A 23950-nucleotide genomic window follows, 5' to 3' on the forward strand; every position below is an offset into this window, starting at 1 on the left:
GATGTTTTTCAGTGAAGTGCATCAACCAATTCACATTTTTTTTCACAGGCTTTGAGAATGTTTTAATTTTGGCAATAGTTGTTGAAATTTGGAATCTATTTTTTAAGCAAATTGTTGTGTCATCCACTAGTTGGCTGATTATTATGCCTGTGCCAAGTACATTACGTTTTTAATATCATTACAGTTTTTAATATAGATTGCTAGTATTTCTGTGGCTGAGATGAACAGGTATGGTGAGATGGGGCAACCTTGAGGAATACCCACATTGATCTTGAAGCTTGGGAGGTAATAGGACACAGCTAAAATTTGATCCAAATCCAAAGTGTTTGACCACCGAATGAATAAATGGATGCTTTGGCTGCATGACGTAACCGGGAGGACAGGTGGTTGGCCGGCTGGGTTGAGAGTGGAGTGCGCATGGTAGGAAACTCAGGGGATTCTGGAAGCGATCCAGAAATGGAGGAGGAAGAGTCAGGCGTGGGAAATGGAGGTAATAAATGGAAGGTAGTTGAAAATCGAAAAAGAAAACCAGACTGGGGGCAGTCGTCAGATTCTGATAGTGATAAGGGAAAACATCAGTTAAGGAGAAGAAAGGAGGAATATAAGGTAATGATAAAATTCGTATCTGAATCTGATTCGGCAATAAATCCGCTGAAATTAACTAAAGCAATTAATGACGAGATAGGGCCAATTGATAATGCAAAAATATTAAGAGGCGGTAAGTTGTTATTATTCTGTAAAGATAATAAGCAACAGAAAAAGACATTAGGACTGAAAACGATACTGGGGAAAAAAGTAACAAGTTCAATTCCTGAAAAGGAAAATTGGGTAAGAGGAGTAATAACAGGAATCCCGGTAGACATGACAACAGAAAGAATTAAAAATAATATCTCTGGAGCAGAAGTTAAGGAAGTAAGAAGACTACAGTATCTCAAAGACAAAGAAAAGAAGGATAGTTTATCTGTGATGATACATTTTGATGAGGACAAATTACCTGAAAGGGTGTATTTAGGATATATGAGTTATACGGTAAGACCATATGTACCTCCACCATTAAGATGCTTTAAATGCCAAAGATTTGGTCATGTTGCGGCAGTGTGTAGAGGGAAGCAAAGATGTGCAAGATGTGGAGGAGAGCACGATTACGGTAAATGCGAACAAGGAGTAAACCCCAAATGTTGTAACTGTGGGGGAGAGCACAGCGCAGGGTACGGAGGATGTGAAGCGAGACAAAAAGTCCTGAAAGTACAAAATGTAAGAGTGGAAGATGGGTTAACATATGCTGAGGCCCTGAAGAAAGTGGAACAGGAAACAAAAACAAAAGAAATTAAGAAAGCTGCACCTCAGATAATGAACAAAGACATTGAAGGAAATGAGAGGGATCTAGTGAAGATTGATAAAGTGTCTTTTGTAGCATTTATAGTTGAAGTGGTAAATTGCTCAGCACAAACGGAAAGTCGGACCGAGAGAATTAAAATTATAGTGAGAGCAGCAGAAAAGTATTTGGATATAGAGGGAATTAATGTGGAGATGATCAATGAAAAATTAAAAGTACAGGTAGGAAACACCCAGACACCACTCCGTGGAGGCTCGTAATGGTTTAATAATATTACAATGGAACGCAAGAAGTTTGATTGCGAACGGACAGGAATTTAAGAACTTTATATTAAAACAAGAAAGATGCCCAGATATAATATGTGTACAGGAGTCTTGGTTGAAACCATGTCTTAATTTTACAATATTAGGATATATCGCAATACGTAGAGACAGACAAGGTGGAAACGGAGGGGGGATAGTAACTTTCATAAAACAAGATATAGGATACAGGATTGTAGAAATTATTGAGGAACATGAGGTAATAGTAGTTGAAATATGGGAAGGATCAGAAAGGTTAAAAATTGTGAATCTTTATAATCCATGTAAGAAACTAAATATAGGAGATTTGGAAAAAATAGATGAGAACGGTAGACAAAAAATGGTATGGTGTGGAGATTTTAATTCTTATAATACATTGTGGGGGAGTGAATATACAGATCATAATGGATTGGTAGTGGAAGAAATGTTAGATTTAAGAGGATTAGTGTGTATAAATGATGGGTCGGGTACTAGAATAGATATTGGAAGTGGAAAGATGTCAGCTATAGATTTAACTTTGATGTCAGAAAATTTAGCAAGGAAAAGTACTTGGAAGGTAATAAATCACAACAATATAGGAAGCGATCATTTTCCAATATTATGCAAAATAGGAATAGATATTCAAAAAGAAAAGGGTGAGAGAATACAAAGATGGGCATTTAAAAAAGCAAATTGGCAACAATTCAAGGAGATTAGTGAAGTGTATTTGGAGGGTTTTCTGGGAGAAATAGATGATGTAGATGAGTTGAATACACATATTTGTAGAGCAATACGGAAGGCAGCGGTAGAAGCAGTAGGGAAAAAGAAGTCGGGGTGTAGGAAAAAGGTGGTTCCTTGGTGGAATGAGGAATGTAGTGAAGCAGTATATATAAGAAATAAAGCTCTTAGAAAAGTAAGGAGAAGTATCAATTTTAATGATTTAATAAACTATAAAAAAGCACAAGCAAAAGTGAGACGTGTAATAAGAATAACTAAGAGAAAATATTGGAGGAAATTCTGTGAAAGTATTGGTGAAGATATTGAAATTAATAAAATATGGAGGATGATTAGAAAGATGAGTGGAATTCAGAGTTATAGTAGCATTCCAGTTTTAATAGATAAAGGAAAATCAGCAGTTTCAGATAAAGAAAAAGTAGAAGTATTAGCAGAAACTTTTATGAAGGTGCATAGTAATGAGAATATTACTGAGGAAATGAGACGACACAGGAGAGAATGCATTAGAGAAAATCCAAAAATTTTGGAAAAAAGAGGGCAGTCAGGTAATGTAATAGAGGAAGCATTTACAATGTATGAAATGAAGAGAGCACTCTCAGGGGTAAGGAAAACTTCTCCAGGAAAGGACGACATTTGTGTAGAATTGATAAAAAATTTATCAGTAACATCATTAATACAATTCTAGGATTGTTTAATAGAGTATGGGAAACAGGGAAACTTCCTTCTGAGTGGAAACATGGGGTCATAGTACCAATTGGAAAGCCAGGAAAAGACAAAGCGCAACCAAGCAGCTATAGGCCAATAGCTCTGACATCTAACCTATGTAAGCTAATGGAGAGAATGGTAATGTCAAGGTTAGTATATTTTATTGAAAAAAAGGGGTTATTTTCACAATACCAGAGTGGTTTTAGGAAGGGGCGTAGCACAATGGATTCTGTAATTAGTCTGGAGGGAGCAATAAGGAAGGCTCAAGTAAATAAAGAGGTAGTAGTTGGAGTGTTCTTTGATGTTGAGAAGGCATACGATATGTTATGGAAAGAGGGTTTGTTAATGAAACTGGATAGAATGGGAATTAATGGAAGGATGTATGATTGGATCATGGACTTCTTATTGAATAGGACAATACAAGTTAGAATAGGGACAACATATTCTCAAATATATACAATAGACAATGGAACTCCCCAAGGTAGCGTGTGTAGTCCAATACTTTTTAACATCATGATTAATGATATATATACTCAAATAGACTCAGGAATAGGGAGGTCACTGTACGCAGATGATGGTGCACTATGGAAAAAGGGAAGGAATGAAATATTTGTAGTAAAAAGTCTGCAAGGAGCAGTAAATAAGGTAGAAAATTGGGCAAAGGAGTGGGGTTTCCGGTTTTCAATTGAAAAAACGCAGGTCATTTGTTTTACAAAAAGGAGGAAAGATAGTAGAGTAAGTATAAAAATGTATGGTCATGAATTGGAACAAGTTAAAATGTTAAGATTTTTAGGTATGTGGATGGACTCTAAATTAACATTTGGTATTCACATTCAAAAGCTAATAGATAAATGTAAAAAAGGAATAAATGTAATGAGGTGCTTGGCTGGGATTGAGTGGGGTGCGAGTAGACAGTCGTTAAGAAGAATATATAGCGCATTAATAAAACCGGCAATAGATTATGGTAGTTTAATATACTGCTCTGCATCAGAAACATGGCTCAAAAAGATTGAGGTAATACAGACTCAAGCTCTAAGGATTAGCTGTGGTGCATGTAGAACATCTCCAGTACCATCTATTCAAGTAGAGATGGGAGAAATGCCATTAGAAGTTCGTAGGAGAAAGTTAAGGATGAGATACTGGATCAATGTAAAAGGACATGATGAAAGGCATCCAGTTAAAAAGGTGCTTGAAAACTGTTGGGAGTATGAGTATGGAAATATAAGGAGTTTTGGCTGGGTAGCAAATGAGGAAGCACTGGAAACAGGTATAACTGAGATAGAGGTAGCTCCTTCTGTATCAATTTCATCTATACCCCCATGGTTATTCCCAATGCCAGAAATAGACCTATTCATACATAATGAGATACATAAGAATGAATTCAATCTGCCACCGAAAGTAATCGTTCAACAACACATTATTCAAGCATATAACAACATTACTCAAATATTTACAGATGGATCAAAAGATCCGGAAACAGGTAGAGCAGCTGCAGCAATATATATTCCTCAGTACAATATTAAAATATCAAAAAGAGCAACAAATCATATATTTGTTTTTACAACAGAACTGATAGCAGTGTTATTGGCGTTACAATGGATAGAAGAAAAGCAGCCTAACAGTAGCGTGATATGTACAGACTCACTATCAGCTTTGCAGAGTCTAGAAAGTGGGAAATCTTTAGCAAGAAAAGATATTTTAAATGAAACATTACAGAAGCTATATAACATAAAGCACTTAGGGATAAAGGTGAGTTTTCTGTGGGTTCCAGCCCATGTCGGAGTAAAGGGAAATGAGGAAGTAGATAAACTGGCAAAGGAGTCTTTGAAAGATCATGAGATCAACATCAGAGTTCAGATGAGTAAAGCAGAAATTAAGGGGATGATCGGGACTGAAATGAAAAAGAGGTGGCAGAGTTTATGGGATAATGAAATAAGAGGAAGACACATGTATAGCATACAAAGAAACGTGGGGGTGGAAAGAACAACTATAAATAACAGGAAAATGGATGTGATAATTACAAGATTACGTATTGGGCATACTTCACTAAACCAAAGTCTACATAAAATAGGTAAACATGAAACTGGTAATTGCAATAAATGTGGAGATTCTGAAACAGTAAAGCATATATTACTAGAATGTATAGCATACAATAGAGAAAGACTCGAATTAATTCAGTCACTAAAGGATAGGGGTGTAAGCAATTATTCACTAAAGGAAATATTAGGAGAATGAACAAATTATGAAATACACGAGAAATTATTAAAATTTATTAAGGATACAGAACTGGTAAATAAGATATAATTGATATATATATATATATATATTTATTCAACCAAGTCGTGCTCCATACTCCAACCCAGTAGGTGGCGGAAATGCACCTTTAGTTGGTTGCCAACCGCCATATAAACATCAGAAGAAGAAGAATGACGTAATCGAGGAAGTGATGTCAGTTTCGCGCATGCGCAAATCACGTAGCGACAAGCCCCTCGAACATGCCCGCAGAAAGTTCACAACACCGGCAATAATGCACGAAAAACGCCACTAAATGCAACCGCAGAAATCAGTGACAAGCGTTTTGTGTTCGTGTTTCCTGTACACCACATGAAGGGATGTTGTGGAGAAGATCACAGATCCTGGTCCTCGTCCTGATTCTCACTGAAGGTAGGCAACATGTTTTAATTCATTTATTGTCGAGTCATTTTGAAACTTCAGATGACTTTTGCGGGTTTCAGTATATCTGGATTCCAGACACCTCGGGTGTATTAGGATATACCTCCTCAAACTCTGATATAACGCGTGGATGTAGTACAGTAAAGGGGTTTAGTTAAATGAAAACATGATGTCACTGATGGTTTGGTTAACGTTACATTAAAACAGCGCTGTTTTAGAAATGATTTCCGGGTTGAGGCTTAATCTCAGATGTCTGGACCGCAGCATCAAAACCAGAAATTGATCAAACACAGTAGAGACATAAGAGACTCTTTGTTATTCTTATAAAGTTTTATAATTGTGTCAAATATAGGCTGTTCGTTGCCATATTGAGGTCTTCTTAGGGTGAGAAGACCAGCTCAAACCAGTCACGTGTGTTCCCCTTAGAAAGACATTGGAAAACAACCATTCATTCCTTAAATTTACATAATATTTTAAATATACTAATATTTTAAATGGATTTTTCAAATTCAACAAGTCAATCTGATTTTGGTTATGACTTTCGTCATTTAATGTGCTTTGAGTTGCCATCTTATTTGTACACAGAGACTTAAACCTAAACTATCACATCAGTGGTGGTTATGTAAAGCGTGACACCGTTGCTGCGTTCAGCCCGGACAAAACGTTGCAAAACGTTTTTTAAATGGAAACGGTGGTGCGGTTGTGATGACGCAAGAGTTGAACTATGCCAGCTGAACGCTATTCTTTGCGTTCTTTTTCAAGAGGTTTCAGAGCCTGATGAAATCGGTATAAATACGTGTTGAAAAAATACATCCCTTCTAATATCTTCAACGGGCCCTTTTCGCATGACGTTACGCATCTTCCGTTCTGCCGCGAAGCAGTGTATCGTTACTTCCGCTAGCGCCTCAGGTGGGAGTTGACCAAGTCCCCTGCACGACTGCCATAAAACATTCTAGATGACAAGTCGCTTACGACGAGATCAAATCTAGATAAAGGATACACATTCTTTGTTGAACAGTACCTGTTGGATTATGAAGTGTTTTTTCTTTTTGCGTTAGCGAAGGTGCTAGGATAAGTACTCGAATACTTGTTCTGTCAGTCAATAACGTTAAGAAATATTAACATGCCTGATACTAAACACAATAATAAAATTACCGATGTCTCGTATTTTCAGTCTCTGTTGTTCAATTTTAGTGCGACGTCAAAACGGAAGTTATGATACACTTCTTTGCGAAAGGCAAAAGTTGAATGACGTCATTGTGAAATGGGCCTATTGTTGCGTATACTGAGCTGCAGCGGACACATTTAAACACCTTTACTTGGACCCATTGTGGGAGCCGTCTCTTTAATAACACGTGGGTTATATACACATTGCTGCTAATTCTTGACACACCCCCCAAACAAAAGAAAACGCATCTCAAACCCGGAAACGTGTCGTTAAACGTGCCCGTGTCTACAGGTTCTTTAGCGTTACTTCTACACGTGACCTGAACAAATGTTGGTAAAACGTAAGGCTAATGCACAGTCAAAATAGGTCCAATTTCTGGACAGTCAGCACACCTTACATTTAAAAATACATTTTTGTCCTCACATAAAAATCCTCATATAACCGGTCTATTCGTGTAATATTTTTGTCTAAATAACACTTTCAATGCATTTTTGAACATGTTAATAAATCTATACAAATGTTATCTCTTTTCTTTACAGTGCCTGTGGGGTTCTGTGGTACATGGGCAACAACGAATGTTAAGACTGCTCTGGAGGGAGAAACAGTGAAGGAAACAATCCTGAAATGTTCTGCACTGGGAAAAGACGATCAAGTCATGGCGTATTTTCAGGAAAACTCTACCTCTAATGGACGCGAGCTGTGTGCACAGTACTTCTGTGTTAGTGGAACATGTGACAGTGATCTCACAACTGTAGGCCAGTTCCAGGAGAAAGATGGTGATCTACTTCTGGTCATACAAAACGTCAACATTAGCAACTCGGGCCTGTACTCTGTGTCCCACAATGGTGTAATAAACTTGTGCAATTTCACTCTTGATGTTCAAAAATCAACAGAAGAAAAAAATGAGAACAACACTGAGACAGGTAGGTCCCAACTTTATATTTTCTTTTGTGTAATGTCCTTGCAATATAATTGTAATTAGCAATTCACTCAAAAATTAAATTGAAATGCAATTTGCTGATCCAAACTGAGTTTGGATCCAAACTAAATAAACTGCCTGCTCATTTAAAGGTGTTCTGTTTCGTTTTATTTACAGCGATGTCCCAGTCTTCTGTTATAACCTTGTCAGTTTCTGTAACCGCTGTTGTTCTGGGCATTGTTGCTTTGGTTCTGGTCTATATCTACTGCTTTAAGAAGGCGGCAAGTATCAGCACTGGAAATAACGTATGGCTCATTAATTGTACTACAATGCCCACATAACAGTACTTTTTAGCAAACACCCTTTGTTCAGTACTGTTCTGTTTAAAAGATTTAAGCATATTTGTATTATTTGAGAAATGTGATCAGTGTATGAGTTGTCTGGGGATCAAACTCATTTGTCTGTAACCCATCATAGAAGACCCCAAATCTTTTTACAGCCGAGAACTGTTTGTTTTAAGCAGTGCTGTCATGAATTATCTACTTAAGTTGGACAGTTTGGTCATTTCTGCTTCTTTTACGATTGTTTTTGATCATCTAATAAGGATCAGTTACTGAATGCAGCATCAATGAGCAATTACATTTTCTTCAGATAACATTCTGTCATTTTTATATTCACCTGCAGATAATGAACGGTGGAACACGACCTGCAGCAGAAGAACATGAGCTGGAGACAATCAATACTCCTTCTTCATTACACACTGAACAATTGGGAACATTCTCTCAGTCTTAAGCCCACTTACTTCAAAATTCATCCAGAAACAAACACTTAAAGAAATATAGGTGCTTTTACACTATATCAGGCAAAGCCAATTCTGCCTTGAATCTTTCAGTCATGTTTAGCATTACATAAAGAGTGCTAAAGAATAATGTGGCCAAATCTACTTAGAAGTGATGGCTGAAAAAATAAAAAGGATTAAAAAGGGACGAGTCAAACCTGTGCTGCACTAGGAAATACAGGAGCTTGTCAAATCATTTCAGGGTTTTAAAGCTATTTATACCTACTGCCATTAGTGGATCATGAAGTTGAGAAAATGGAAATCTGCTTTGCGTCAGGGTTTACTTCGCATTTTCAGCCGGTAGGATGTTTTATCTTATGTATTAAACGTCGAACTGACGCACTAGAAAATAAGTGAACACAAAATATATTGATTTGGAATATTTTGCTGGCAGTTACCTGTTTTGTTTGTGTTGGTATGAGTAAACACATACATTATACATGAACTAGGGGTTTGCTTTTGGGTATTTGGTGACTGACCAATCAGATTGAAGTATTCAATCCAATGTGATAAAGTGTAATTTGCCTTTCCAGTATATGTAAGCATTTTATTTTATAGATGTCTATAGATGATTATTTTAGAGATATTGTGATTCTCCTTTTTATTACCATAATTTATTTTTTTAAAAGTGGTCTGTGTTACATATTTTTTATGATTGCTATCCCTATGCAATACGTATCACTTTATACTGTGACCTGTGTTTGGAATTGTGAAAGCCTTTTCTCGGGTTTCTGAGAATTTATAACAAATTCTCCAGCATTATTTTGTGAAGAATATTATACTCCTGCAGCATGTGAACGTCTTAAGTGTTTACCAAACTTAAGTTTGACCAAATTACTTGAAACAAAGACTAGGGAGATGTCTTTGTTTTCTTTCAATCTGGTTATCCAGTTGACCAGCATTTTTACCAGAAGTGCCTTAATGTGTGACCTTTAAAAGGCATGCATTTGGCAGAAGCTTTTATCCGAATGTCTTCCAATTGACTGTGTGAGAATCCAGAATTCTCTGTGTCCCTGCTGTTTCAACAGGACAGATATATGTTTTGTCTAAGGGATCTCCATTATGACGGCGTGCTCAGTACACGTTGACCTTATAAATGTCAGATTTATTGTGTTATCTTGTTATTGTGTGAGATGTGCAGATATAAGTGATATGTTCGTCACTTCCTCACTTATATGAACCCATATTTAGTAAACTTGGACTTTGAGTGAACTACACTTCTGAGTCTGTGTCATTCTTGGTCCCCGGATCCGGTTCCTCTGATTGCTCTGTCGACTAGACCCTTCAACTCATGTAAGCTGTACCTAGACAAAGTAATAATCTTACAGACTGTATTTTCTATTTTCGTTTATTGTTTATGTAAATATTTAATGGTTTCAATTTGGTCATTTTATTATACTCCAATTGAAACCTATACAAATATTTTGTTCCCAAAATTGGAACAGTTTCCAAAGTTGATTGTCTTTACTTAATTTTTAAATGTTGTCTCAACTTTAATTGTTTTTGTGTGTTTATATTTGTATTTAATAAAGTATTTTTATTTTTAAGTATATTGTAGTGTTGGAGTCTTTCATAAGCTGAACATTAGCATTACTCACTGTAAAAAGTGATTGCCTGTTATCGGACTGTAATATTAATAGTGATATAAGGTATGTATTTAATATTCAGCCACAGTGGAAGCTGAAACTGGCATTTTGTGTTTATTCATTAAGATGATTTTTTTACAGTGAAGAGAGCTCTTTGACATTGCTGTACAGAAGCACCTGCAGACACAGAGACAAAAAAGCTGAAGGAGAGAGAAAGACATAGTTAGAGATGATCATTTAAACATTTATTGTACAATATATGTAGACAGACAAAAGATCTCACCTGTAGATTGATGCACACTAACCAATGAGCTGCTGCTGTTGCTGATGATGATGACGGGTACAGAGACAGGAGCTTTAGGACGAGAGAAGATCGACACTAAGATGAGATTTATGTAATATTTTGACTATTATTCGGATATTTACTGCAGGTTCATCTTACCATATGCATCCACTTTATACTCCCTTTTTGTAATCTGTTTGTTGATGACAATTAATGCTTCATAAAGCCCAGAATCATCTGTGCTGATGTTTGAGATGTTTAAAGCTCCAGTGTGTTCCTCCAGCTGTACTCTGTCACTGAATCTATTATCATAATGTGTAAACATGTTTCCATGATACAACTGTGCCACGCGAGTACTTTGATTGCTTTTTGAAAATGTCCACAATATTTGATGGTCTTTCTTAAAATGTTCAACTCTTGGATTGAGAACGAGGACGTTTCCCTCCTGCACTTTAACTGTTGTAATGTTGCCAATCTCACTGGAACCCACTAGAATAAAACAGATCAGAAATTGTTGATAGTGGTTACATGTGTATTGTGGATTATCAAAAAGAAACTTTGATATGCAGAGAACATTTTTACATTCATCAGCCCTCCAAAATGTGTCTGCAGAAAACTTGAACATTTTGGGGTGAACTGTCTAGTTAACTGTTTAGTTGCTTCAAGAAGTAGTTCACCCAATTTTTTTATCATCAAAACCTGTATTTGATTCTTTGGATATTTTGAGAAATGTCTCTGTGGTTTCACACAATGGAAGTCAATGGAGTTTGGTGTTGTTCTTCTGTTGTGTTCTACAGAAGAAGTCATACAGGTTTGGAATAACATGAGGGTGAGTAAGTGATAAAATTATCTAAAGATTTTTGAATTATACCCTTAAGATTACTTCTGCTTAAATATTTAAACAAATATAGTGAAGTCTACATTATACCGTATCATACTCTTGATGTCAGATGAATGTAAAAACAACTGTTGTTTGATGTTTAGCTGCATGTTATAGAGAAACCACAAAGGAAATATTCAAAAGAAGCAGGAAGTTGCTTCTTGAGGTTATCCATGCATAATATTTCAAAGTTAAATATGGTTTTAAATAAAATAAAATCTGATGTTTGATTATTTGAGATATCTCAGATCCTGAAAGATGGATTTTTATGCATCTTTTAAACTAAATTTGAAAGAGAAACACTGACTAAAGCAATGCATTAACGTTTTCTTAATACTTTCCATACTGTATATGCAACATAGGAGTCTTTTTATTTTTTGTCTACAAAATAAAGCAGAATTTTATGCTGGCTATTGAACAGATCACTTATTAGGTTCACTTGGCTTTAAAACCAATTGTAATTATTCGAGTCAAGCAGGATGTTTGTCTGTTAACATTTATGCATTTGGCAACGTTTTTATCCAAAGCGACTTACATTGCCTTATCCTATACATTTATACATAGGTATCTGCAATCCCCTGAGATCCAACACACAACCTTGCATTGTTAACACAATGCTCTTACCACTGAGCTACAGGACGTCTGTACTGTACTGAACAGACACATTTTCATGTCTAAATATTTTGCAGCCATTTTTTGTTTGATTTATAACAAAATGGTGTTATATCTTACCCTTCACAGTGATGAAGAACATAATGAAGAGCCACATTATATTTGTGATACCTGATGTTTGTCTCCTGACCTGAAGATGCGTCTGCCGGTTAAATCTGTGACATCATTGTCGGTAACTGTGTGCTTTATCTTCCTGTCATTGTCATCAGTTTTTTTCTTCAAGTGCTTCACACCTTCATTGTACTTTTAAAGGTTTTTCGTTGTTAAAGCAGATCTGATAAGCCAGATATAAGGACTGCATCTAATGTCATGAATACATTTAACTGTAGGCCTTTTAATGTAAATAAGTATTTGACAGTTGAACCGGTGGCTATAAAACAGTGTTGACTACACAAGAAGCCAACAGGTCACCAATTTATGACTATTGATGTTTTTCCCCAGATCAGATCGTGTTCATACTGTCAATCACCAACGAAACAAAAAGATGTCCAAAAACAGCTTGTTTCATAGTTTAATGATTCAAAATCATATGACATTAAACTCTGCAAGAATGTATGTATTACTAATATATTGAACTATTTGTTTTTACAAGGAAAGGTTGACATCAACATATGATAGATACAACAGGTATGCCTCTTTTTTTAGAGACTAGGTCTCAAAGATGCCAGAAGATCACCAGAATATGGTAAGGAATAAATAGCCTGCCGACCATGACTATGACAAGAATATTAGATCCCACTGATATTGGATTTAAAGTAACAGTAAGTTTCCTAGTTTTTGCACTAGGTCTCACTAGATCTAGTACAATGATTGTATCCGTTATTCAAAGACAGTGAAACTGTTGTGTTACACTTCTTATCAATGAGGAAGATACAGATTGATACAGAAAGGAAACTTAGTAGCACTTCAATGCTTTGACATGGACTAGAAACAGATTCAACAGGTATTACACCAACAAAGATTGTTGAAATTTACTGCTTCACAAAAACCTTGACCTTGACACCACTGGAAACCCATATATACTTGTGAAGACAATTCAAATACAGCACCCAACATAAAATCAATATATAACTTATTAATAAAGATACGAAAAAGAAAATAGGAAAAGGAATACAGCACAGATGTTTGTAATCTGGAATCAGAATTGAATCATCTCTCAGATGATACACACATGGTGCTATTAAGAAATTGCCATTTTACTGTTATGAAAACTTATGTCTATGACATGAAACTCGATTCTGTGGAATCTCAAGTTTTAACCAGTTTTCCTTCTGTGTTGCATAGAAATGTTTGATTCAACTTTATCTTCATATTTCAATCAGTTTTTTGAAACTGGTTCTTGAGTAACAGAACTTCATTTGATGATCCTTGAGTCTCATTATTTGTTTGTTCATTAAATGTAATTATCCAAACTCTCAATAGCTTCTTCTATGGAGTATTTTCTCCATTCATCTGGAATCCTTCCAGTCCCATCAAAGGTTTGCTTGTAGAACTCTTCCAGATTCTTCTGGAATTTGCACACAAACCATTTCCAGTACGGCAGCTCAGAGAGGTCAGGGGTGATACTCCACTGAGCATATTCAGAACCTCCTTTTCTGTATTCTTTCATTAGGCATGTGTCATCTGAGTCATTTGGATAAAAAGATTGATCACTGGCCACTGCTGATGTGCAGATGTTGATGGAAAGGTTTGTTGTTCCTTTGTAATACCACCCATTCAGCCCAATATTACGATGGAAAGGAACACTGTGATCTCCATCATGGTTTTCTATGGTGTTGGTGCAGATGGCAGCACAGAAAGGACACTGAACCCAACAGCACTGACAGAAATGATCAATCAGAATCTCATCTGGTCTATCTGGATAGTCCAGCTTCACTGGAAATGTTTCTGTAGTGAATCCACGGCTTATATCTGACATTATAGAAGGGATTTCTTTTGTTATCACATCATGTAGGACGGTGACATCAACATCATCAATATTCACTCCACCGATGTCACTTACAGAGAACACCAGCACATCAGACAGCAGGTGTGTGAAACGATCAAACCATGAATGAACATCTCCATCTTCATCTTGAACATGTCTGGTGGACTCATGTGCTGAGTTTATGATCTTCTTCTGCAGGATTGTGATGTTATTTTCAATCTTAGGTTGAACACTGTCATGAAATCTATCAGTGATGTACTGACTGACTTCAGCTCTGATGAAACACTTAAAGTGTTCTTTAGGATTTTGAATGTAGGTCATGTATGCTGTGAAATCCTCTGTTCTTGCCAGCTTTGTCAGGATGTGTTTCTCCAGATTTGATCTGTTTCCATTCAGTGATTCACAGTTTGTCTTCATTTCATCTGATAAATCTCTGGCAGTTTGTTTGTAGACATTCTGCTCGATGGTTTCTTTAAGTTTATTACAGATAAATTCACCAGTAATGGCAGCTGATGTTGATCCTTGACAGTATTTCTGGAAGATCCTGTAGTATTCTTCTCTTTTTGTGTTAAAATAGAGAACAGGATCATGGGCTTCTCTGAACATTCTGTGTTGATCAGTGATTATCTTGTTTGCTCTCTGACAGATGTAAAGCACTAAATCCCTGAAGAATTCTCTCTTGAACACATACTTCACTTTTGGTCCGTTCTCATGATCTGTTATTTTTGTCTTCATGTGATCTATGAGTTGTTGAATGTAGCTGATGTTGTAGCCCATCTTTACAATGTTATATGACTGAATCATTTTATCAGTCTGCTGTGTAACTTCAGTGATTAAAGTTCTTATCTGCACTTCATCCTCTGATGATAAAACAGAGCCCAATTTCTGTTTAGCTCCTTTGGTGGCATTTTTGAAAACTCCCGTAATTCCACTGGATTTCTTCAACTGCACACAATCTAAATAGCTTGAAAAAGAGAACATATCAATGTACTCGCTGCTTATTTTCATGTCTACAGGGAGACTTTTATAGTTGCTACTGAAGAGATCTGTCAAATCTTTGAATATGTCAATGTTTTTGACTGAAGGAGTGTCTTTGGTCATTTCATCCACCTGATCTTCCCAAAAGCATTCAAACTCCTTTTTAATAATTTTTTCATCATTTGCTTTGTCCTTCAGTTTTAGTGCAAGTTCTTTGCTCTTTTTAAACAGACTGTTTTCATGTTGTGTCCTCTGAGCATCAATCTTTTTCTTCATGTCTCGCTGTTGAAGAAACTGATATAATTTCTTCCTCGTCTCTCTCACAATATTTTCCTGAAGCTCTTTGACTTTTATTTCAAAACAAGCTTTCCACTGATTCATTATTCCTGCATCTCTGTCTTTCTCAAAGAAGTCTGACATCGTCTTTTTCACTTCCTCACTTTTTACCTGAAGTTCTCTTTGAAGATCAGTTTCCTCAACTTTATGAACCGCATCATTTTCTATTCTGTTGTGTAGTTTGTTCTCAATTCCCAGCATGGCACTTCTAAGACTCCAGCTCCACTTACTGTATTCTGTCTCTAATTTCCTGTAAGTTGTGATTTCCAGAGAATTCTTGAAGCTGAACACAAACTGTTCATTCAGTAAAGCCTTCCAGAGATCATCAATACGTCCTCTTAGGTGTGTCAGCATCATCCCGTCTGAGTTTGAAGCATGTCTTAAAATAGATTCTTTCAGTTCTTGAACATTCTCACAGTAGTTTGGGTTTGGTGGTGCCGTGGTTGGACTTCCCTCCCAAAGTTGAGCAAAATATTTCACATCATTCTGAACATCAAATGCAATGACATCACTGAAACATTCAGCATCACAGACTTCAACTTTAGCAGCGAGTTTTGTCATCTCATCCAGTGTCTCCTGCAATCGTCTTCTTCCCTCCATGTTTTTATCTCCAGCTGTGACGTCTGAAACGTTCTGATGAACAAACATACAGCTGGGATTCAGTCTCACCTCCTTCATCCTCAGAAAGGCCTGAACAACAATCTGGAGAATGTCCTTCATGTCAGACGGGTTTTCTCCAAAGATGTTGATCAATGTCAGATTTCCCAGACCAACAACAAATGTGGCCAATTCATTATCACGATTTCTTGTTGATCTTCCATCCAGTTCTGGTGCACGAAGACCCTCAGTATCAACAACCAGAATATAATCAAACTTCAGCTGATGTTTAATGTCTTCAGACACTTTCAGCATCTGCATGAAAGCTCCTCTGGTGCAGCGGCCGGCACTGACAGCAAACTCAAGTCCAAACATGGCGTTCAACAGCGTGGATTTCCCTGAACTCTGAATCCCTAAAACTGACAGAACAAAAACTCTCTGATCTCCCAGATTCTTTATGAGTTCATCTAGAACAGCAGAAACCCACATCAGAGGAACATGAGCAGCGTCTCCGTCCATCAGCTCCAGTGGAAATCCAGACATCAGCATCTCTGCTGCAAGACTCGCGAGAGAAGATGTATCAAGACCCTCCTTCTTCACAGATGCCCATGATTCATAGATCTGACCGACCTCTCTCATAATGTGTTCCAGTCCAAATGTTGTTCTGTTGATTTGTTCTGATGTTTTCTCAAGTTTTGTTTCTTCAGTCTTCAGTTGGTCTAGTTTATCAGGCATCTTTCTTAAAGCTTCAACTTCATTCCACTTCACATCATATTCCTTATGAAGTTCACAAAGCTTATGTGACGTGAAGTCATCCAACAGGTTTATTGTCCATTTATGCAAAAAGTTTGTTTCATTGTTTTTCAGTGATCTCAGTTCTTCAAAAAATATCTTCATAAGCTCACTTGATCCCTTATCTACTTGCTTTTCTCTTATTTCTCTCATCAGCTTTAGTTTGGTACTTTTCTCCTCTTCTATATTTTCTCCTCTTAAATGATGGAGCTCTTTGTTGACTTTACACCAGTCATGCCAGAGTTTTCCCTGACACGGCAGGTTTGTTTCTTTCACTGTTGATGGATCTTCTCCATCCAGTAATCTCATGATCTGAAGTGCTGCTTCTCTTCCTCTCTGACACTCTGGATTCTTCTCATCTACTTCAATTCCTGTGTGTTTGGCCACATCTTCCAGTTTAAAAGTCCTCTTGTGCTCTTTCAGACTGACTTTGATAGCGTCTCTTATCTGTTTAGATAGATCTAATTGATTTTTGTTCAAAAGACCAATCGTGAATTTTCCATCTGCCATTTGAGTTCGATCACACTCATTCTCTGTGAGCAGACAAATAAGAGGCTGAGGAGATCCGAAGAGTGAACTCATCAAACCCTTATACTGATTCTTCTGTCCAAAATCAGGTAAGAAAAGGACATTGACTGAAGACATGCTGGTTAAAATCTCATATTGTGTCTCATTGACTCCTGCGTCACCATGAAGATTACAGAACGCAACACATTCAGTAAATCTATCTGTGTTTTTTCCAGATGGACAGTACCAGGCGATCTCCACCACTCCATCCATCAGTAATCTGCTTCTGCTGCTGCCTGAACAGTTTCTGTGGAAGAACGTGTCGTGTTTCTCATTGATCAGACTGTTCATCAGCTGAGATTTAGATGAAGACACAGAACCAAACCTGAAGAACGACACCATTGGAGTTTCTGCTTTGCACATCGGTTGGGTTTGACTGGTCATTTTACTGTCAGTATTTCTGATCTTCCAGCTCTTGTTGATCTGTCTGAATGTCCAGAGAGGAAACTCAATGTGTTGTGTGAATGGATCAGGAACAAGCAGAGGAAGAGCAAACTGACACTGAGAGAGTTTAGTGACCATCAGCTGCTTTAGGAAACTATCAGAACAATGAAACACAGCCATCTGAACATCCATCGGGTGAATAACACTGTGAATCTCTGCATCATCTTCTCTGTGTTTTATGAGATTGTCTCTTGCTCTGTAGTTCATGTTCAACAGTTTTTGTAGGAATGAGTTCACCAGTTCAGACTCATTCTGTGGCTCCTGGGACTGAAGTGAAAACATGCTGATTTTAAGTACGTCTTCTGTTTTGATTTGACCCTCATATATGTCTGTCAAACCTAGTCTAGTAAAGAGTGTTTTGAGGTTTTCGTTGTTTTTTGGTTCAGCTTCATGTCTCTGCAAACAGATAAATAATAGATTCATATCAATTTATATCCAAATATACTGACAATTAGAAAACTAAATGTCAATAAAAACTAGTGAGCTGGTCCGACAAAACAAGCCTGAGATAAGTTTCAACTATTGGTTTATTCGGTTGCAGGACAGATCATTGGGTACTTCCCAACAGCGATGATACACAGGTGTATCCTATATCAATAATTTGATGCACATCACATATATTTAAGAGCCCTTTGGAGCATTTTTCAGTTATTTATACTCCTTCACTCCTAACTCAGGGTTTTCCTTCAAAGAGAATTTTGCCTCCTCCGGCTGTCATCAAAATTATGTTCAAAACACTGCGTACACTCATTGAATTTTCTATTTTTTAACTGCAGTTGTGGAATTACGCCTCTATGGTGGCACATTTCCATTTATCAGCACAGTGAAGGAACTGAAGAGTTGCCGTTTAATTAGGATTTTTTAACGTAGCACCTTTATTTTCTATGTTTTGCGGCAGTACATGTGAATATTGTTTCTTTCACATCTAAATATGTTCGATTTCTCGAAGAGAATCTCATTAGTGTAATGTGGTCAGCCGTGCAGATGGTTTGTTGAATCAACGTTGAATGTAGCGAGTTCACAAGTATGAACACAGAATTTAAGTGATCAGAATTAATAGCAAACGATTAATTTGAGCCTATTCGTTTAAACAGTTGAGTTGTGTCTGAAGTGATATACTATGCACATAAACGATGCACTCAACCATCTAGCGTTAGAAGGGTAATATTGCCCCATATGGCTTTTAAGTGTGTACGGTTTCCCAGATGTTGGAAAATGACGTCAATTGCACAAAGTGCGTAAATAAAATAAATTTGTACATTGCATATTTAATGTATTTCTGTCTGTTTTGCCCAGCATTACTTTAGTCATCATCAGGTTTAAAAGTAATCACTCTGCAGGATAGTTTTACTCAGACAGGGTCTAATAGCCCCGCCTCCCTTCTGCTACGATTTTTTATGTGAACGCACTACTCACACTATTTACACTTACAAAATGGCGTAGAATAGTGTATAAGTGCAGGATTTGGGATGCACCACGTGAATGAATAAGAGATCATCAAAAAACTCACCAAAGCTCAGTGAATCATAAAGAAACAATTGATAATTCTGGTTAGTAAGATTTTTCCTAAATAATCAAAATTTTTGATTATTTATTTTACTAATTACGGTTGTTCCAATCTATCCAAATCAATGTAATAAAAGTTTAATTAAGTTGTCTATGGTGGGTTAAACAATGTGTGTATGTATATATATATATATATATATATATATATATATAATAGTTTGTTTAGTTAAATTAATTTGATGTTAAATAAAGATGTAGAGTGCATGATATTTATATGGAGAGCAAGGGTATGACATTTAATTTAATCTTTCAATTCTTGGATCCTTCCCTTGCATCCTTGGGGGTGGAGCTAAGACAACTGCAAACAAGGAAAGTTTTCATAGATCACTTACCTGTAGACATGAAGTTGCTTTAGAGCTGCACAGTTGTATGTTCTCCACGTCTCTTCTTCTGTCTTCTTCATATGTCTTTGGTTTTACTCTCATGGCTTCATCTTGACATTGTTGTTTAGTCAGTTGAATTCTCTCCTCATCATTTTTACATTCTCCTTCTCTCAGATGTTTCTCATTCTGGATTCTTTCTTCAAGCATCTTCTGTTTTTCTCTCCAGCTTTGTTTTTCCTTTTCCCGCCTCCTTTCATCATCCTGCATTTGTTTTTGTGTTTCCTCGAGTTTTCTAATCAGTTGCTCTTGTTCCTGGGTTTTCGTCATCTTGATTTCTTTGATCTCTTCTATGTATTGTTTTTCATTTTCACGAAACTGTTCTTCTATTTTCTTTTTCTCCTGCTCATGATACATTTTTTCTTCCTCCATCATCATCCTCATTCTCTCTATTTCTGTTTTATGTTTTAACTGAAGATCTTTCTCTCTTTCGTTCTTCTCGTTCTCATATTCAACAGGTGCCGTCTGTGGTTCTTGTTGCTTCATTTCTCTTTTGTATGTTTCTTCTCTCTCTCTGAATTCCTCTTCTCTTTTCTTCTTCTCCTGCTCATGGTTTTGTTTTTCTTTCTCCATCATCATCTTCATTCTCTCTATCTCTTCTTCTTTCTCTTTGCTCAGTTGTTTAATTCTCTCCGTCAGTCTCTTTATTTCTTTTTCTTGTTTTTCTCGCTTCATCTGTCTGAATATCTTACTTGAGTAGTAACTTCCTCCGTTTGCTTTCACCAAGACGTCTATTTTCTCCAGTAGAGCAGAAACTTGTGTTTGGTCTTCAGTCTCAGTATTATTGAACACATGATATCTGTTTCCACACTGTTCTATGAGGTCCATTAATGGAGATCCAAGTTCTCCCAAAAACTCTTCAATGGTTTTATCTTTAAGATCATCTCCTCTGGTGAAGAGCACCATGCTGTACATTATAGAGTTTTCACCAAAAGTCTGTTGGATGATCTTGACTGTTTCTGTCTCTTCTTTGGTGAAGCGTTGTGCTAAACTCAACACAATAATGAACACATGTGGTCCTGACAGTGTCATTGAGATACAGTTAATGATTTCGGTCTGGATCTCTTCATGACTACGTTCAGTATTGAACAGTCCTGGAGTGTCGATCACTGTGATGTTTTGCCTGGTGACCCTAGCTGTCTCTAGTTGACACTCTTTAGTAACTGACTCATGAGATATGTCTGTTATAAAAGCTTCTCTTCCTAAGATGGTATTTGCCGCTGCACTCTTTCCAGCTCCAGTTTTCCCCAGCAGGACAATCCTCACATCATCTGAACCTTCTCTTAAATCTGTGAATGTGATAAGTGATATTTGTGAATGATCCTTCCAGTAACTCATGAAAAATATAAATATGCATTTTTTATGTTTATTATAGTATTAGATGATTACTATTTGTATAACTAAAGTTTTGCTAACATCTTGGTTAGATAATGGTTTCTGTAGTAAGACAATGGTGAATTTGTGGTTAACATTATTTTGCTATACGAATATAGATCATATTTGGATTTTTAGTAGCTCATGGTAGACTGTCGTGTGTGAAAGGTGCTGACATTGCTGAAACGCATTCGCTGCATTATCATTATTTATTTGGATGATCCGATTCATATTATTTCATACTTTGCCTGACGTTATTTAATAAAACACATAATTGTGACACTGTATAATATACAATGAAATACTGCATGTATCCTATTATATAAAGTGGCTGTTTTACATAATTGAATATTACCTGTATCTTGTGTTTGCATCTTGTTCATCTCTTCGAGTTTCAGAAGTTTCTCCAGCTGTGTATCCCAAAATGTTTCTGTGCAGTAATAACTTCTGCTGTTGTCTTCCATCATCTGCACCAGTTTCTCCATCAACATGGAAACTTGTGTGGTAAGATCCAGAACCTGATGTCTTCCTCCAAAACTCTCAATGACAGATTTAATTTCATCATTCAGTTCTCCTGTGCTGTTCTCCGATTCATGAATAAGGACCATAGTTTGATTGTTGATTCTTGAGCTGAATATTCTCTGGATCTGCTCTGTTTCTGCTTTGTCTTCATCAGTCAGTGGACCATCAGCGATAATGAAGAGAAAAACATGAACTCCAGGATGACAGAGAGACACACAGCGGAGAGCCTGACGCATCACTTCCTCTTCTGAGAGTCGAAGGTTAAACAGAGCTGGAAGATCCACCAGCGTGATGAGATGACCACACGCTTCTAACATCACATACTCTGAGCTTCTGATGTCCTGATATTCTGTCTTTGATCTGATCTCATTCTGATTCAGGATCAGGTCTGATATAGAAGATTTTAATGTGCCATCACTTCCACACAGAACCACATTCAGTGATGGCAAAGAATTAGCATTTGCTCTTTCTGTCACTGAGAAACAACCATAACATTTGTTTACTGGAAAGTCACATAATTTAAACACATTTTACATACGTTAGTAACACTTTATAATACAATTTTACACGTTTGTCATTTAGCTGCAAAAGAGGCGAAAATCTTGGGAGTTTGCTTAACCTTCCCAGCGAAAGGAAATAGATCTGATGAATCACTGAAACATATTTGTATTTTCATGTTTACGCCCTTATTCAAAGTGACTTACAAATAAGGGAGCATTTCGTCTTGCGAGTCAGCAAGAAACACATATACAAAGCTACACTCAGCAATATTAAATGAATACTTTTTCAAAGTAATACGGTTAGTAATAAATAATTAATTGTGGTCAGTGATTGGTTAAATGTTTGTTGAACAGAATTGTACATCATTTGATTGGGTGGAGACTGGCGACGTAATCTACCAGAGGAGAGATAAATGCAAAACTGATTTGATTGAGATTTCAATGTGAGGAAAAAAGAGAAAGATGTTTACATAGTGACTGTCAATGGACAAACCCAGAGCTGTGCCTGATGGAAACATTTTAAATGAACAATAGCATCATTTTGTTTTATTTGGTTTAACTTAATGGTTAAAGATGCCAGGTTGTGTCTCCACAATACATTTATTATGGCTTTATTATGATTTTATTTGTAGCATTTATATTTGACTTCAGTTGTTATGTACTGTGTCTAAATTTATTAATGCCCGCTAATGTTTCAGTTATATTTTTTATATTCTATAAAATATGAATGTTATATGTTTTAATAATCAGTTTCACATTGATTTGGTTAATGCTTTGTTTAAAAAACATGTACAAGTAGGCTAATATTTGTACATATATTATTTATAACCGAAACATATTCGGTTTGTGATCACATAAGGATTTAGATTATTCTTTCTTTAAAGTGTGCTGTATATGTGAATAACATTATAAATATTCACACTTTGAAACATTCTTAATATTTCTCACATCATGGTTGATTTCACTGCTGATGCCATTCTGAAATAATACCAGTGAAGTCTTTTAAACTGCAGTGATGGCTTAAACATTGTCTTAAACATACACTTGCCGTGTCATGGTTGCATGATAAGGCAGCAAGAAAAATGTATTGTTGAAAGCAGATAAAGAAATAAACTCAACCCGATAAGGTGTCTATGCAGTGTAAACTTTACATTTTATTAACGTATTTCTATTATCAATAAAGCTTGTTAAGAATTTTTAAATTCTTACCTGAACTCGATGCCATTTCGACTTCATCTAATGGATGTGCACCTGTTAAAGACAAAGAGAAACCTTAGTGTAGGGATGGGCAGATGAAGAACTTAAACTTGATTTGCATCTTCCCCAAGCTACCAATGATTACAGGTGCTGGTCCTATCGGACACAAATAGATTTTAAAAGTCCTATTTTTTTATACTTTTTATAATGACTTTCACAGAAAGCTGCTTGGTAACAATGAAAATTTTAAAAAGCGCTATATGAATAAAGCTGACTTGACTTGACAGAAAAATTACTTTAATTATTTTAAAACATCATTATTTGTGATTGACATGTAATTTGTGCATTGCTTCCTTTTGTTCCTTTGTAAGTATGCTCATTTTTTTCTGAACATGCACAGTGAGGTCATACACCGGACGTGACAGGCGCATGCGCCGCTCCGCATCCAGTGTGGACAACATTTTAAATAATAATGGGTTCCAATAAGTGATGTCTTTTGTCATGTCCCGTCCGGTGTAGATGCAGTGTAAGAACGTCATGTTTTCATGAATGAAATGGAAGAAAGTCATGTATATCCGTGTAGAATCAGGGTCAATTTTGATAATTTCTTTATGTAGGCTATTCTACACAAGATGCAACTGATCTTCACGTGCCATCCTATTGTGAGAGGATGTGGATTAGACTGATTATCCCAACT

At 36.5% G+C, this 23950-nt stretch overlaps 3 protein-coding genes across 4 annotated transcripts; 1 reads left to right on the plus strand and 2 right to left on the minus strand.

Moving 5' to 3' along the window:
- The first annotated feature begins 5474 nt into the window (after nucleotides 1-5474).
- On the plus strand, nucleotides 5475-9869 carry LOC306906972 (uncharacterized protein). 2 transcript variants are annotated; one of them, XM_079478749.1, is made up of 4 exons: nucleotides 5475-5718; nucleotides 7435-7818; nucleotides 7992-8119; nucleotides 8499-9869. In XM_079478749.1, exons 1-4 carry the CDS (start codon nucleotides 5667-5669, stop codon nucleotides 8604-8606), a joined length of 672 nt encoding a protein of 223 aa, XP_079334875.1. In that variant the 5' UTR covers nucleotides 5475-5666; the 3' UTR covers nucleotides 8607-9869. The 2 variants fall into 2 exon arrangements, with proteins under 2 accessions (XP_079334875.1, XP_079334876.1); XM_079478750.1 differs by having other exon boundaries at nucleotides 5492-5718; nucleotides 7992-8095.
- A 383-nt stretch (nucleotides 9870-10252) lies between these two features.
- Nucleotides 10253-12226, minus strand: LOC306906973 (CD48 antigen-like). The gene is made up of 4 exons (XM_079478751.1): nucleotides 12134-12226; nucleotides 10681-11010; nucleotides 10522-10593; nucleotides 10253-10438 (listed from the first exon to the last, which is right to left on the minus strand). The coding sequence occupies exons 1-4, from the start codon at nucleotides 12168-12170 to the stop codon at nucleotides 10374-10376; spliced, it is 504 nt and encodes a 167-aa protein (XP_079334877.1). The 5' UTR covers nucleotides 12171-12226; the 3' UTR covers nucleotides 10253-10373.
- Nucleotides 12227-13466: 1240 nt separating this feature from the next.
- LOC306906642 (interferon-induced very large GTPase 1-like) lies at nucleotides 13467-23281 on the minus strand (the record flags this gene model as incomplete). The annotated part of the gene is made up of 5 exons (XM_079478241.1): nucleotides 13467-18110; nucleotides 19613-20002; nucleotides 20117-20949; nucleotides 21390-22031; nucleotides 23266-23281. The coding sequence occupies 5 exons, from the start codon at nucleotides 23279-23281 to the stop codon at nucleotides 13467-13469; spliced, it is 6525 nt and encodes a 2174-aa protein (XP_079334367.1).
- Nucleotides 23282-23950: the final 669 nt, after the last annotated feature.

The sequence above is a fragment of the Barbatula barbatula genome, assembly GCF_947034865.1.
Source record: "Barbatula barbatula genome assembly, chromosome: 17".
NCBI classification, from domain to species: domain Eukaryota; kingdom Metazoa; phylum Chordata; class Actinopteri; order Cypriniformes; family Nemacheilidae; genus Barbatula; species Barbatula barbatula.